A 17,533-nucleotide genomic window follows, 5' to 3' on the forward strand; every position below is an offset into this window, starting at 1 on the left:
CCTGTCCTAGCATTCTCCTACTCTGGGGCACCAAATCTTTTCAGGACCAAGAGTCTCTCTTCCCATAGATGTCCAACAAGGCCATCTCTGCTACATATGCAGCTAGAGCCATGGGTCCCTCCATGTGTACTATTTGGTTGATGGATAAGTCCCTGGGAGCTCCGTGGATACTGGTTGGTTCATATTGTTGTTCCACCTATGGATCTGCAAGCTCCTTCAGCTCCTTTGGTCCTTTCTCTAGCTCCTCCACTGGGGACCTTGTGCTCAGTCCATTGGTTGGTTGAGGGCATCCACCTCTGTATTTGTCAAGCACCGTCAGAGCCTCTAAGGAGACAGCTATATCAGACTCCTTTCAGCAACAAGCACTTGTTGGCATCCACAATAGTGTCTGGTTTGGTGACTGTATATGGGATGGATCCCCAGATGGGGCAGAATGAGGTACAGAGCTAAGAAAAAGACTCAACTGAGGAATACCGAAAAGCTGAAAAGCACCTAAAGAAACGTTCAACATCCTTAGTTATCAGGGAAATGTAAATCAAAATGACCCTGAGATTCCACCTCACACCAGTCAGAATGGCTAAGATCAAAAATTCAGGTGACACCAGATGATGGCGAGGATGTGGAGAAAGAGGAACACTCCTCCACTTCTGGTGGGATTGCAAGCTGATATAACCACTCTGGAAATCAGTTTGATGGTTCCTTAGAAAATTGGACATAGTACTACTGGAGGACCCAGCTATACCATATCTGGGCATATACCCAGAAGGTGCTCCAACATGTAATAAGGACACATGCTCCACAATGTTCTTAGCAGCCTTATTTATAATCGCCAGAAGGTGAAAAGAACCCAGATGTTCCTCAACAGAGGAATGGATACAGAAAATATGGTACATTTACACAATGGAGTACTACTCAGCTATTAAAACAACAACTTCATGAAATTCTTAGGCAAATGGATGGAACTGGAAAATATCATCCTGAGTGAGGTAACCCAATTGCAAAAGAACACATATGGTATACACTCATTGATAAACGGATATTAGCCCAGAAGCTCAGAATAACCAAGATATAAGTCACAGACCAAATGAAGCTCAAGAAGAAGGAAGACTAAAGTATGAATATTTTGGTCCTTCTTAGAAGGGGGAACAAAATACCCATGGGAGGAGATGCAGAGACAAAGTGTGGAGCAGAGAATGAGGCAGTGACTTTTAGTAACTTCTTGTCTGTACCTCTCAGGATCTGGTATTGCAAGGAGTTAACACCTGTCCCACTCTTTATACTTGTATTGTGCTGATTAAGTTTGGGTTGATGCAATCAGAACAACAGAATACATTATATCATGGACAATTAATAGGCTGACCCCAATAGGAAATTAAAATATTCTATTCTTTCTCACTTTGGAACATTTGTCTTTCCTTTCGTTGTGATGTATCACACAGCCACCCAATGATTCTTTACAGAGATTATAGGTGACTGCCTCAGAAACTATTTACTTGCTGACAGGTCTATTGATTAATCAGTGGCAAATACAGAATTCCAGAGCTGCTAATTTCCAATGTCAATTTTGTCATGGTGATTCAACCAATTTGAGAATCTGTGATCAATAGGCAATCACTTTCATAATTTGATTAATCTCAATTTACCCTTTAAAAATCTTTTTGACTACATGTCTACAACATTAAAGTTGAAGAAGATATCATATATTTCCAAGTAAATATTTGATTTTACCTTAGTGGATCTGACCCTCTCACAACTCACCCTGTGTTTCTCTCTCTCTCTCTCTCTCTCTCTCTCTCTCTCTCTCTCTCTCTCTCTCTCTCTCTCGTTCTCATATGGTATTGCACATGGCACTATTTTGAGTTGAAGCTCAGTGTAAGGCATTCATTTCTAATTCTGTAGAAATGACTGCCTATGTTTTCTTTTATCTTAGGAGCATCACACCGGTCTGTGTGATGGCAAACCACAATGAATAATCCTGTTCCACGAAGGAAGAGAGGAGGCATGGGAATGTGTGTGCTTCTGTTGCCTCTGCAGGGTGAACTAAGAGACAAGCATCTTTTATTTTTTTAAATAATTTTGTATCCTTGCATTTATTTCTCAAAGACTCTCAGTATTTTACAAACACCTTTACACACCCTCCTCAGTTTATGTGACTTCCTATACTAAATACAGTTCCTGAAATTCATCACATGTATCCTTTCTATTTCCCTGGAACCAACTCCTAAGATACTATGACATTTTGTCATCTATCTAGCAATTTCAGCTGTGTTGTGTCACACTCAAGAGAGTGCATTATACACATTATTACAATTTTCTTACTGTATGAGACATAGGTAAATACATTTGTGTGCCAGCATGCATTAGCCTTCCTGGTTTATATAAACATTTCTTTAAAGGTTGCTCATAAAAATATGGAATTTACCTTTCGATTTTTCTCTTGCCATATTTTCTCCAGGATGATCTCTGCTTCTAGTCAAAGGACTCATATCTACCCTCTGTGGCAGAGGAGCTGAGAAAGTCTGTTTAAAAATTAATATTTAAAAATATCAGTGGCAAAGCATAACTTTCTCCCTTCTATAGCTCTGAATATGACAGCTGAGGAGAGTAGGTATTGGAATCTTGTCATTGAAGCAGGCTGCATATCTAAACCAAGTAACTTTCATCTTCACATGGTCACTAACAATGAAAACCAACATGGAAGCCCAGCAAAACACTGTGATAAAACCAAGAGTGGTTTTAAATATATGTCAATTAGGAATGATTTGATTATTTGTTAGTAATTGTGGGAATGAATGACTATGGTATTGCATATGTCCACATAAGAAACTATTCCTTATTTATTATGAAAATAAATGCCCAAATTAGTTTACATTATTTTCAAATTGAAGTCACCACCACAAATGTGTTCAACTCCCACTTATAACAAAACAACTCAGACATGAATACAATTAGGAGCATTATACAACCAAAAACAAAGATTCAGAAAAACTAACTATCGTCATTAAAAAAATAAGAAAATAAAAATGTGTCTCCTTCGATATCCTGGTGGTAACATAGCATGGTCACCTTAGCCTTACAATAAAAATGATAACAAAAGTTAAAATGTATACTACCATATTAAATCTCATGTCAAACCTCTAAATTAAATCATATTCCCTTTTCATTGATGGAGGAATTGGTGCTAACATGGTCATGTGAAATCAATACTCTGGTATGACCTTGTTTCATGGCCTCTTCTTTTTAAATTCAAATTTCAACACCTGTCCAATTCCATCCACTTATTCTATATTTATGATATATTACATAAAAATGCACAAGACCCTTTATTTTTACAGGCTTCCTGTATTTAATATTTAGAGGTTGTGCTTTCTTGTACCTCATTAATGAATGTCACTTGGTAATGCCAATGACAAAGAAATGAAGTTGTGAGCAGGAAGATACTTCAGAGTACCAAATTCAACAATCACCTCCCAGAAGAATAAGTGGATATTTGTAAGCACAGAAAACTGAAATTCACTCTCATTAGTACAAGGGATGGATGGATGGATGGATGGATGGATGGATGGATGGATGGATACAGAACAAAATTAATCTGTTAATACTTTAAAAAAGATGGTACTTTGAAAAGACGATATAGACTGAGAAGTGATTTGATTATCTGCTTATTCATGAGACTATATTTGGATCTTAACTCTTTAGTATGTCATGAACTCTTTAGTATGTCATGAAGTTTATGTAGAGAGACATATAGATATATAGATATTTAGGCAATTTTCAAAGGTGATGTTTACTTTTAAATACAAGAAGATTCTCAGAATATTCTCATTATAATGAACTAAAGTATTTGTGTAAGTACTGAATCAAACTGTGATCCAGTATTAGATAGAATAATCTAACCTGTTATTTTATTTTCCAATGCTATTTCAATAGACCAAAGTGTTAAATAAGAATCGTCACTTTACATATTTGTATGTCCAAGGCTTTATTGATGAAAACAACAGCTATACAAGCTATTGAACATGAAGGCGTTTGGCTGGTGCCTACATAAAATCTTCACTCATAAATTCTAGCATGCTTGGTACAGAAAGGTATTCTGCAAGCTATCAAAGGAGAAATGCAAACACCAACCTAGCCACAAACCATTTCATCAACAATAGTGTCCTGCTTGAAAGATACACCAGTGTAATGGTGGTACAAATCTTGTGGGAATAAACAATCAATATCTGATTTGACTTAAAGCTTACTCCAAGAGATAGAATCCAGACCCAACACTGCTTGAATGTCCAAAAACCAAGAATTAGATAGCCTAGGAATCTAGAGTAAAACCAAACACTACGGTGCTGTATTTTTTTTTTTTTTAAGTATCAATAAACTGATTCCTAATGACATTCTGCTTTTACTCATAGATCAGTGCTTGGCCCAGCCATCATCAGAGAAGCTTCCTCCTGCAGCAGATGGGAACAAACACAGAGATTCATAGCCAGACAAAATGTAAAGACTGAAAGACCTGGAAACACACAGCCCTAAATGGGATCTTTCCATCAAATCCTCTCAGGCCTCAGGGAATTTGGCAGAAGAGGAGCCAGAAACAGTGTAACAGTCAGATGGGATGGAGGGACAGGATCAATACATGTATGAACCACAGAGATTGAGGCCTGCATAGGTCTGCTCAGGTCATTTGCACATACATTATGGTTTTCAGGTTAGTGTTTAATGACTATGTGAGCCTCTGTTTCTTGTGTCTTATCTTGGACTCTTTTCTTTCTGATTGCTTGGTTTATGTAATTTCAATGTGTTAATTTTTGTTTTGTGTTATTTTATTGTATTCTCCCTTAGAAGCCTGTTTGATTCTGACAAATGTCAGAAGGCTGTAGCTTCTGATGTTCCCAGAAGACAGTGTCACAGCAAATGCCATGATCCTCTGGCTCTTACAATTTTTCTAACCATGCTTCTACAATGATTCCTGAACCTTAGGTCCAGATGGAAATGTGAGAGACAGAAAGGGAGTGGATCCAGATGTATGAGGGGAGGTGGGAAGGAAATGAAAAGAGCAGAGTGAAGGAAAACTAGGATATATTATGTGAGAAAAAAAAATCTGTCTTTATAAGAGGAAAAATAAGTAACTGCATACCCATGAGTGGTCGCTCATGCTGCTTTCACTTTGGCTTTGCTCTTCTCGTGACGTTGTTCCTTTGACTCCTGCTGGTAAAGGCAGATATTTAATTAAAATGAGCTATAGTGAGGTGGTAGGTGAAATGAAGTCTTCATAAATGAAGAGAAAAGTTTACACTAATTTAAAATTTAAAAATATACTTTTATCTTCTGGGCCAATGGGTTAATTTCCCTTAATCTTTGTTTGAAGAAGTAATCTGTATTAAATAGTTGTAATTTTGTAAAACTTGATAAATATAGACAGAGAAATGGATCACACAGAAAAACCCAAGTTGGTTCAAGCTGAAAGAATAAAATGATCACAATGTTAGAAATCTGAACCTAAAAGATTCATCTACAAATCCATCAGTTCAGCATCAATGAACAAACCTTAATATGCCACCAATGAATTCAGAGTTACAGTGCTCATTGCTTTTAATATCACACTATCTGAATATCTCAGTATCTGGAAAACATGCATTTTAATCAGCAAAACTAACTTTATCTAAATAAAAAATTTAAAATATTATTACAATTACATTGTTTTTCTCTTTCCTTGCTTTCCTCCAAACCCCACCAGTATACCCAACTTGCTTTCTTTCAAATACAAGGTCATTTTTCTTTAATTATTGTTACATACATATACATGACTATGTATACATGCATGTGTATGGGTGCATGTTTGTATTATTCCCATACACATAAATGCAGCCAGCTTATTCTGTGTAAGGTTATCTTTATGTATGCTTCCAGGGCTGATCATTTGGTATTGCGTAACAAAGTGTGTTCTTCCCTGGAATAAGGAAGGCTGCTGCTCCCACTCTCAGCCTTCCTTATTCCTCATGGGCCATTGTGTAGTGCTGAGAACTCATGTGCTTTCCCCAATCCACATCAGCAAGTCTGTTGGTGTTGACCTTGGTCAGTTCCTGTTTCAGCAGCCTTGTTTGTGAGACTTCCTGGGTGTAGCTTCTGACATTCCCAGAAGACACAGTGTCATAGCAAATGCCATGATCCTCTGGCTCTTACAATGTTTCTAACCACTCTTCTGCAATGATCTCTGAACCGTAGGTCCATATCGAAATGATTGTTTTTGTCACTATATGTGAAGACAGAAATATTTTAGAAGTTTTTAATCTAAGTCCTTAAAAACTGCCTTCTCTCTGTGAAGATTCATCCTACTATCTAAAGTTGTTACTGAAGAGAAGACAGGATGCCACAGGATCTCTTCAGTATGACTTAGAGTCTAGGTCTCTACATTTAACCAAGGAAAGTAAAGCATTTTTACAGATTAATATAAATATTTCTTTATGTCCTTCCAACAAGGAGGAAGGAAAAGCAATGAAAAATGTTGCTTTTTGTCTGACACAGCTAGGTACCAGATCCATTTATTATAGACTGACTAATAAAGTACCTTGTCTTTCATTTTTTAAAATTTCTTCACTTTCATACACTTCCCTGTAAAGTCTGGCCTTGGTTATTATTTATTTCCTGTGCTCAAAAGTTACTGCTCATGACCTATCTGCTCTGTATTTCATTTTGTTTTGCTACTCCTCTGATATTAGGATACCTGGAAATCTATTCAAATTTATTCAATACCTGCTTAAGAATAATCAATTTCCAGTTTTGCAGAAGTGAATGACATATTTTCCTTATGACTACTTCTCTTTGAAAGTTGTTTGTAAGAATGCCATACATATATACAATGTATTTTGATATATCTGCCACTGACTCCCTCTCCAGCTCCTACAGGCACACCCTTTCCCAAGTTCATGCCCTTTACTTTCTTTTATAGCCCATAGAGTCAAGTTATTGCTGCCTATATGCACATGAGTACTGATCCATCCAGCAGACCATGCACAACCTACCAAGTACTACACATCTGAACAAAAGTATTCTCCCTCTCACAGTAGCCATCAATCCCCAATTCATGTGTGATGTTAACTGGCTTGATGTCATGTAGAACTCCTACAAGCAACTACAGCTACTGTGACTCATGTGCAACGGCTCTTTCATGTCCAGAAGACACAGTTTTAGAGCAGTCCTCCCTGACCTGGCTCTCATGGATTTTCTGTCCCCTCTTCAGTAATGTTCCTTGAGCCTTGGGAAGTTGATATTTTTGTTCCATTCATATTGTTCTTACCGTAACTCAACTTCTCTTCCAATTTAAAATACATAAAACAGTGAATTTCTTTGGCTACTAGAATGTATCAGGTGCCCTGGTTTAGAAGGAATATTCCCATTGATAGATTTCTTTTGACAGAACTTGGAATTGGATTCAATTATCTACTGCTGAGATACCTCCTCAGTCTCAATAATGGGTTTTAAATTAATACAGGCCTTACCAGTCCTTCCTGTGGCCATAGTTTGTGTTTGTTGGTCTGGTATCCTCTGTAAATAACCCAAAATCTTCTTTAATCCATATGTCTCAGAGATACTCTGTTAGGAGGGATATCAAAACTGATTTTCACTAAATCTCACTCTCTTATGGGGCACAAGTGAGTTTCTTATTGAAAAAGAATGATACGAAAATTGAGAAAGGAATGTATTTGTATCTTCATCATTTCAGTAGAGAACCTCATATAGGTAACCTATATCAAGTTTTTTTTCTTATGATCTACGGCTACTGATTACATTAAACTAAATGGAGAACCATCACATATGTAATAGTAGCTATCAGAAATATGTCAACAGTGAGAAAGTGTGATCACTAAACTCCACATGCATTCCCCAGACAAATAAAAGGGTAGTTTTAAACATATATTGTAAAGAGAAATACCTTCTAAAGCATCACCTGTCAATAAAAAAGCTGATGGCCAATGAGCTGAGGCAGTAAATAGGAGGTGGGACACTGGCAGGAAGAGAGAGGATTCTGGGAAATAGAGTATAAGAAGAGAGATGCAGGGGGATATGCTGAGTGAGATGCTGGAAGAGATGATGAGGAGACATGAAGGAAGAGGCAGACTGGGACTGAAGGAGAGGTAACTAACCAATAGTTAGACAGAATGGTTTGGACAGGTTAAATAAGTTACAAGCTAGTTGAGGATGAGCCAAAACTTATGGCTTAGGCATTCAATAATAAATAGTCTCAGAGTCATTATTGATGGGAACTAAGTGGCCAGAAGGAAAAATGGATTTTTTTTTACAATATACTGAAAAAGATTGATCTAAGGATACTTGCTATAACAGAATATTAATAAATAGAAATAATTTAAATGATAAATATATTGAAAGAAGAGGAGGTTATGCAAGCTTTGGTTGTATTCTAAGTTGCATATGTTAAGAAAATTATACTGAGTTTCTTCTATACAAGCAGGGACTAGAAAACTTAAGTATTAATTGTAAATATTTAAATAATAAGAAAATATCAGAATGAAAATTAGAATGTAATAAAGAGAATTAGTGTTAGACTGTGTTGTATAATAGACAAATATCAGTATCAATAATACTGTGTTCCAATTGAAGGAGAACTTCAAAAGTGTAAAGCAAGCTTCAGTAAGAAGAGGAGCGTAAGAGTATTGTGAAGTATAGCAGCTGCTCATTTGCCTATTTTTAAATCTGTACATTACAAGGACAACAGTGACAAAACTATGCGTGTCTTTCTTTACATCTCAGTAATTCCCAAATCTAATAATGAATAGTGATCCATTGTAGTCTGTGTCCTACATAGCACGCTCCAAGTGATTAACTTGACTGATGGTCTCATTATAAAGCTGATCTTTAATTTCATACTCAGAGAGATCTACTCTGGCTAGACAATGGCTATACCGTAAATGTTATTGTTTTCTACTGAAGCACATATTCTGAATTACAAGTGTATTCTATTCGTTTGTTTTATTCTCCTGTGACAATGTCATAGAACCTTACATGTAATATTATATGCTTGCCTCTCTATCATATAGAATGGGAAAAATATATGCAATTTCAAAATCTATAAAGCACCTGATTACCTCAAGTCTTAATGAGAATATTCTCATAACATGTTTATTAAAAATTTTTGGAAATGTGAATTGTTTGTAGTAGTGGGCACCAATATGAAATTATATGAAGTTCATCATAATTTTCACTAAGAACATAACTATTTTTGACATTTCCTGTTTGATTCAGTGAAAATAGACCATTCATAAATATTTTTATATACTCATAACAAAATGTTACAGTCTGCAAGTGGACATTCTCTCAATGGGTATTGTTACTTAACTTCTGAATCACTCAGACTGAAGAAGCCATGAAAAGTCAAATCTTTAATCATTGAAGTGGTCACATTCTGTATGAATCCAACTTGCCGGTTACCATATTGTCTCAACTATAATGTTAATTGATTTCTTATCAGATATGATTTTTATCTTCATATTTTATCATAGTAAGACAGTTGTACAAGTGGAAGCACAGGGGAGCATTGGGTATGTGGTAGCAAATTCAAGCATCATGTTAAGCTCTAGGGTAATTCAGACTCTGAAAATATCCTAAAAAAATATCACAATATAAATATTTTAAATCTAAATAGTAAGTGGCGATCAATCATTCTATACAGTAATCAGAAATTACACTTCATTAACCTATTCTACATTGTTGAAACATATCAAATTATAGCATAAATATACAGGTCTACATACAGAAGCCTGGGTACATTCTCTGCCATTGTCACTTTCTTTCTCTTCTCTTGATGTCAGGTCAGCCGCTGGTTCTGTTGGTAATGGCATATGTTAACTATACTATAATGAAACATTGACTAAAACTGTAGTCACAATAAACACCAAAGCTTCAAAGTGCTAATAATAAAACTTTGATCTTATTGTCTTAACTAAACACTAAACTACCATTAATACTTGAATATTTACTCAGTGTATAATTAGTTAAGTTATTACACACAATCTCAATACATAAAGATATTTGATGTTAATATATTTAAGGAATGTAATTCCTAAGATTCACTTACAAAGTTGTGAGCTGAACATATATGAACAAATCCTTTGCTATAAAAAAATTTAAATGTGCTAGGAACATTCTACTTCATAGTGCACTCTCTGACTAACTACTAACAGATACAGCCCTGGAGCCAAAACACGCAAACAGTAAAAAGTGATTACCGTTTGCATTTATATATGTAGCATATGCATGCACACATGCAACAATAACAATGAGAGGAATGGAGGGGCAATGTGACATATTCTATTTCAATTTAAAGCATCTTTAAAATGTCCTGAGTTACTTTTGTGAAAATGACTATTCCGCTTTCCTTATACGTGGAAAAATGTTTGGAATTTTCTGGAACATTTTACTTTTGAGACCAGGTTGCTAAGGCAAATCTTCATTCATTGTGACTATGTTTTCTAGGAAAATGAATGTGCTCTGACTGTAATGTAAAATGTCTTCAGCTGTTTGAATGCTCTGTCCAGTGCTTCTGGCATTGGTTAGGGGAGGTGATGAATGCTTTAGGAGTTGGAGCCTTGCTGGATGAAGTAGATCGCTGGCATGGGGGCAGGCCTTGAGACTTTGTAGCCCATTGCCACTTCATGCTCAACCTTGTGAGATTTTATGACCTCTGGTTTTTCTCTCTCAATGGAGGGAATGAAGGCACTACAGATCACATGGAATTTCTGGCCAGGTTTAGGCATTACAACATTCCTTTTAATAGTCTTCTCTCAACACTATACAATCTCTCCTTCTTTAAAAAAAAAAAAAACGATTATTTTGCATGTTCCAGTATATTCTCCAGCATTGGTTCCCTCAAGCATGTTCGCCAGCATTCACTTCCTCTCACATACACTGCTCACCACCTTTTTTTTGTCATTAATTTCTCCTCTTCACTATGGTTCAATATCCTTTAATCCTGAAACAACTAAATCTTTATTTAATAAACCAACTGGGTGAGTGACATTCTCATTTGCAAGCCTTGTAGAATATGGAGACACAATTCTTATACTGCTGACTCTTTTTTCATTACTCTATATTTAATAGTCACATTTCTTTGGAGAGTAGTATATGTTTAACTGTATGATTAAAATACCTTTTCAAATGACTTTCAAGAAAATATAGCGCTACCTTTCATTTGTCCTGTTGCTGTATTTTGTCCTTGTAGATGTGAACTTACAGCTAAATAACCATTCTCCTCCTTCCGTGGAATATATTTAAATATAGTCTGAAAAAATTAACATAAAATGATATGCATAAGATGTGTGGGCTTATTTTAAAAGAAAAACATAAGAGGATTTTTTGAAAAGAGGCAGCTTCAAACTCTCAAACAGCAATTTAATCTGACTACAGGATTCTATCCACACCTCTAATTTATTGCAGCTGCTAATGCTATCAGTAGTATTTATAAAAACCTTTTCCTTCATATGAATAATTACCATAACTCCAAGTTTAGTGTACCTGTTTTTCTGTCCTGTCAGTGTGCCACATGACCTTATCTGGTACAGTCAATGTATAGCTGCATATCATACAGTACATACTCAACACCACAAACATCTAAATCCTAGACATTTAAATCATCAGCAGGAACACTGAGGCCAGTGAGAATGTATCTACAGCATATATTGCATAGAATTGTCTACAAGTGGGAAACTTACATAGTTACATAGTTTTAACATAAACTACTATAGTGGTCAATGAAGTCAGAACATGACATCCTTAGCAACATTTTCTGACTTATTCTGTTGAAAATAAAGTTTGAAAGCTGTTTTTTTATACCCTAACACCAAAATGCCCCTCTCTGAAAGCCATTATTCTCTGATAGGCTATTAATTTTCAAACTGCTATTGATTTCATGACCTCAGATTTTTCTCCCTCAATGGAGGGAATGAAGGGCACTGAGGTCACATGGAAGATTTCAACCTTTAAATCTGGAAATAAAAATTTTGAACTGCTGCTGCTGATCAACTCTTAACAGTCACCCACTTGGAGAAGAGTGAGACTAGAAAATGTGCAGGATAATGGATGCCTCTGGGAATTATAGTAGTAAGTGAGGTGATCCAAAGGAGAAAAAATAAGGACTGCATGTGCGCCCTCACAAGCAGATTCTGGCCTATAATGTATACATGTAGATATGTACAAAGGTGTATATGTGGATAATGTCTAAATATTTAGAAAACAGACATAGAAAGGATAACTGTAAATGACAACAAAGGATAGTGTCGTAAGCAAAAGCACACAAGATGCCTGAAAGCACATAGGGAGTCCTACATTGCTGTTTAACTCTACCACAGTGGGTGTTTGTTTTCCAGACAGATCATATTGTAATCGGGGGCATGTCTGCATTCTGGCTGGATCATGTTTGGATGTGATCCCTCCCCAGAAGAGCCATCTTACTGGATTAAAAATCCTCTATGGTTTTGAGTTAGTTTTCTTCTGTTTGGTTTTATTTTCCCAGTGGTAGACATATGAGCGCAATTCATGGTATTCTCAAGTAGAAAGTGCCATTTTTGGAACTGTAGAAGAATCTGACATATGTTATTCTTTGCCACATGATTTTGAAAATTGCTTACTCTTTCTCATTCCATTGACTGTTAGCACACTAGGAACCAGAAATGACTAGTATGAGTACATTTGACACAATGACTCACATAGAAAAAGTGATTTTAAAAAGTGTGTTTCTTATGGGGAAGGGTTTTGTAACCTGAATTTTTCCTTCTTTTTATAACTACCTCAAATCATTCTACTATACTATTATTTAATATGGAAATTATATTGCTACACACAAAGTAAGTCTGTAATTTTTTAAATGAAGGGTGGTATTTTACTATGAAACCAAACACATTTGAAGCATCCTATGGGAACTAAAGAAGATAAAAATGTTTTATAATTAAATACTAAATTATAATAAATTATTCTATAAGATAACCTGAAATACAATTTAACATTCCTTCACCTTATTATTAGTTTTAAAAAGGGCCTTACTTAGGTGGGAAGATGGCTCAATGGACTGGATTTGCAATAATCAGAACTTGAGTTGAAGCCCCACGGACCAACATAAAAATGTAGGCACAATGTTGCAGTGTATGCTAGCACTGGGGAAGAGGAGACAATCAGGGGACCTTGGGGAAGCCAGTCCAAGGTCAGAAAAGGAATCTGTCTTAACAAAAGTGTGAAGAATGATGGAGGAGGACACTTAAAATTGACCTCAAACCTTTGTTACCAAGTGTACACACAGGCCTATGCAGGTACACAAACAAATGGACATATGAACACACACACACACACACACACACACACCTCAGCATTAAGTGTACAATTCAAAATTTAAATAATTACATACCAATGGTGAATTAATTGTACTATCACTGTGACTTTTTTCATTTTCTGTTGATGTCACTTCTGAATCTGAATTTGCTAAAAAAAAAGTATAGATTTAGAGAAAATAAATTATAATGAATTTATTAATAGAATTATAGCATTTATAATAACAGACAATTCTAAATGAATAATAGTGAGATTGTATGAAGAGTTTAGTTGGCATAAATGTTAGCTGAATAACTTCCTCTGTCGAATATTGTTCTAATTATGCAAAAGCTGCATATGACACTTGAATGGACATCAAAAACCACCATCACTAATGCAACCACTCTCCAAAAGAGATCAAAGCTGGAGGTTGGCTCAAGAATAACTGAGAAGCAAATGGATTCACTCTTTTCTTTTCTACCCCATGCCAGTATCCCTTAAACTACCTGGTAACTATTTTACCTTGTGAAAAGTATTGCTCAGTGACTCTATCAGTCAACACCCTACTCCTTACCGTCCAACATGCCCTCATACAACCTTTGGGCAAGTATCTTGTCTTCTTTCTGCTCAGATTTTTATGTGAGACCCCAAGATTTGGTTATCTTTCTCCAACAGGTACTACTAAGCACCATTTTAATTGAGGGATGTCATGGTTTTTCTAGAGTATTTTTATTTACTTATTAAAGTTTCAATAACTTTCTTAATCATTTATCCATTACACTCTGAAGGGGAGGCATCAATTCTTTCAATTACTTTGTTTTGAGTCCCTGTTTATTCCACCCAATAAGTGATTATTGATTCCATCCCCATGTTCTAAAAAGTGAGAACAAACAAAAAAATATCAAAATGTTTTTTCTAGAAATAATGCCTTATCCAACACATAGAGCAGCAGGGTCACAATCATTAGAGAGACAGTTCCAGTGGCCTAAGGAACTGAAACACTGCTCAGTAGTAAAATTACAGTTATAAGTAGCAAAGAAAATAAATTTATGGTTGGGAGTCACTACAACATGAGGAATTATATTAAAGGGTCTCAGTGTTAGGACGATTGAGAGCCACTAACATAGAGAATGAGCATAAATACAGAGAGTATGCAAATAAAAGGCTAGATTATGAAAGGACTTCACTAGGGAAGTGAAATATGCAGCACATTCACACGTGCGTGCACGGACACACACACATACACACCACTGAATAAAAACATCAACGCAGGAAAACATAATATTTACAAAGTAGTATATTGCATGATTTGTTATTACATGCGTGGTTCTATGACCAATAGAGGACAATACAGATCCATAAGTTAGAACACAGATTAGATGCAGATAACTAAGACAATGGTGCACACATAGAATTAAGATGGACATGCTTGTAAAGATGCAAGATTTTCCTGTTTGCTCAGGACAGCTTAAATATTAGGGATAAAGTGAAACTCATTTATTTATTCATAAAGATTATATTTCATTTTAAGTAGTATATATTGTTTTATTGTTACTATTTAGATGTCATTAGTAATAATGATCTATATTTAATTGAATTGAATTTTAAAACAAATGATCTTTACTGATTTACAAACTCTTGAGAAGTTAGTTGGTATACAACATTATATCTAGGAAACTCATATTTTATCATACTGAAGTGAAATCTATGGGAATGTATTTATGTCCAGTAGAATCATAATGGAAATTCTTAAAATGCAATGTTGTGAGTTGTTCAAGGAGGCTAAAGGGAAATTTGTTCTCAGTCTTCTTAAGAGATAGATAACAGTGTACAATTGTAAAATGTTAAGAAACCTTATTTAAGACTATCATAATTAACTTCTGTTGACCCCAGAAATCATCCAAGAGAGAAATCACATGGTTCTTAATCAAAATGTGAATTATTTCAGTTGAAACTTACAATTTTGAAAGATTTCTCACTGCAAAAAATGTGATGCTAATGATGGGAATTGGGTCATTTATATCCAATAGTTTCGTCAGTATAGAGGCAAAAAGGAAACGTCATCACCCTTCCCAATAGTTCAAGCTGCTTCTCCAGAATGACTTTGGTCACAAAAGTTACCTGATGTTAATGTCTGCACATCTGCCATTCCTAATGCAGTTTTAGGATCCAAGTCGCTCATTTCAATGGTGGGCTGCAAGTGTTGTAAACAAAATACTTAGTGCTCATTGTATACTGCACACATGGTGCACTTACTGATCCTTTAAGAACATATCAAGCAATTACCTTAAAGAGAGGATACTTCTTTGGAGATTCTAAATACCAAAGAGACAAAACATTTTTACATAAATATGTCAAAAACAGACCTATGCAACTGAACCTTGATGCTAATTTTATGAATAACTAAATAAATGATTTAGCTTCTCACAGTCAATATTACACTTATCTGAAATGCAGGAAGCTGTCATAATCTAACAGTTAAATAAAAATTTTTTGTACATTAAAACTGGGGGGAGCATAGATTTCTTTTTGAGTGTGTTGCTTCTTGTTTTGTTTTGTTTGAGAATTTTAATTATTTGTTTTCTATACGTTAAAGAAATATCCTGCAGTGAAATAAGTTTTTAGCTTTATTAAAACATGAAACTAAGATTTTCAATGACAGATCTTTATGACTGCAATCAGAGTTACTGAAATATTAAGAGGAAATACACAAAAGAAGTCATGATGGTTGATATAGAGAAATATGATAGCTGATCAAACCTAACCCTTGAGATGGCATCTGAACTCTCAGGAATAATACTAGAATGGAAGAGAATAAATACTTCACAGAATACCTTTGAGAAATTTACACCACATTCTTCAATCTGCCCTGTAATTCAGGAATTGCATAGCGGTGATGAGTCTTACAGAGCATGAGTCGTTTAATATCAAGAAAGCGGTTCTCAACTATTCATTATAGAATAATAATTAATAAAATCAGTTTATTTTGCATGCACTTGTGTGGTATCTCTATGGCCCATTTTCCTTCGAATTTAGATGCCTTAAATTCTATTAGCTGGGACGTGGTGGTGCACAATCCCAGCACTTAGAGCAAGAGGCAGGCAGACCTCTGTGAGCTCTTGGCCAGCCTAGTCTATTGTGAGTGACGGGACAGCCAGGGCTACCCAGAAAACTGTTATTTTGGAAAACAAAAACCAAACCAAACCAAACCAGACAAAAAGAAAAATAAATTTATTGATCTATTCATGTGAAAAGAAAATAAATCCAAAGTAGAGAATATTCTAATCACATTGATCAGCACACACTGTATTAAAAATTTTTTTCAACTAAAATTTTAAAAGGAAATTTTAAATAGAAGGAAGTAACATACACGAGTTCAGAATTGAAATGTGGTTATCAAAAGTGAACTGAACTTTCACTCAATGGTTAGGTTTTAACAACTTGCTGTGTTTTGAGTCAGGGCAATATTGACCTTGAAAAACAATTTTAGTATCTGAGAAATGAGCTTGTGTTTTGCATACAATATTTCATTGGTTTGAAATATCATGGCATCCTTTAAAGGAAAAAGACTATTTCCTCATCTAAAAATAACAACCTCAAAAACAGTAGGAGAATTTTATTTAAATTAATCCTTGAGCATGCAAGGTTAATCAGCCTTCTACTCTGATAATTCAAAGGTGTGAGGAACAGAATTGAGTGCTTGCTATTCACACCAAGTCCAGTTTATCTCTCTGTCTGTCTTTTTCTGTCTCTGTCCCTCTCTTTTTCTTTCTCCCTCACTCTCTCCCTCCCTCGTTTCTTCCCTCTCTCCTTCCCTCCCAAAGCTCCCGAAGCAACAGTAATAGTATTCTTTGACTTCTATCATATATCAGTTTTTCTACTTTAAGCAACTGTTCCACCCGTGCGTTTTTACATGATGTATATAGTTCTTACCTTTAATGTGCTTATCTCCTGATTGATCTGCAGCAACATGTAAATGGTCAATACCTTTCTTGGAAAGACACTCAAATACACGCTGTTAAGGTAAGCATCAAAACTTATTTACACCAGTGTTCCTTAATGATTTTCAAAGATATCTGAACTTTCTATTCTAGAAACAGATTTGAAATTTAAAAAACAAAACAAAACAAAAAACGTATAAAAATCAGAATCATTTGAACCAAGAACCTCATATATGCTATTAGATTAAATTTATCTTCATATGGCTAGTGGCTATGAGACCTGA

General features: G+C 35.3%; 1 protein-coding gene across 1 annotated transcript in view; it reads right to left on the bottom strand.

The window, feature by feature from the left end:
* Nucleotides 1-17,533, bottom strand: part of LOC110289830 (uncharacterized) — a 153,161-nt gene that overhangs the window by 133,694 nt on the left and 1,934 nt on the right. The window contains exons 3-11 of the mRNA XM_085834804.1: nucleotides 17,242-17,323; nucleotides 15,595-15,623; nucleotides 15,430-15,502; nucleotides 13,406-13,479; nucleotides 11,194-11,290; nucleotides 9,765-9,835; nucleotides 7,494-7,587; nucleotides 5,132-5,202; nucleotides 2,423-2,519 (exon numbers count right to left, since the gene is read on the bottom strand). Of these exons, the coding sequence (XP_085690930.1) occupies nucleotides 2,423-2,519; nucleotides 5,132-5,202; nucleotides 7,494-7,587; nucleotides 9,765-9,835; nucleotides 11,194-11,290; nucleotides 13,406-13,479; nucleotides 15,430-15,502; nucleotides 15,595-15,623; nucleotides 17,242-17,323 (688 nt within the window). The remainder of the gene's footprint in view (nucleotides 1-2,422; nucleotides 2,520-5,131; nucleotides 5,203-7,493; nucleotides 7,588-9,764; nucleotides 9,836-11,193; nucleotides 11,291-13,405; nucleotides 13,480-15,429; nucleotides 15,503-15,594; nucleotides 15,624-17,241; nucleotides 17,324-17,533) is intronic.

This window comes from Mus caroli, unplaced genomic scaffold, assembly GCF_978045245.1.
Source record: "Mus caroli unplaced genomic scaffold, Mus_caroli_1 scaffold_2, whole genome shotgun sequence".
NCBI lineage: Eukaryota > Metazoa > Chordata > Mammalia > Rodentia > Muridae > Mus > Mus caroli.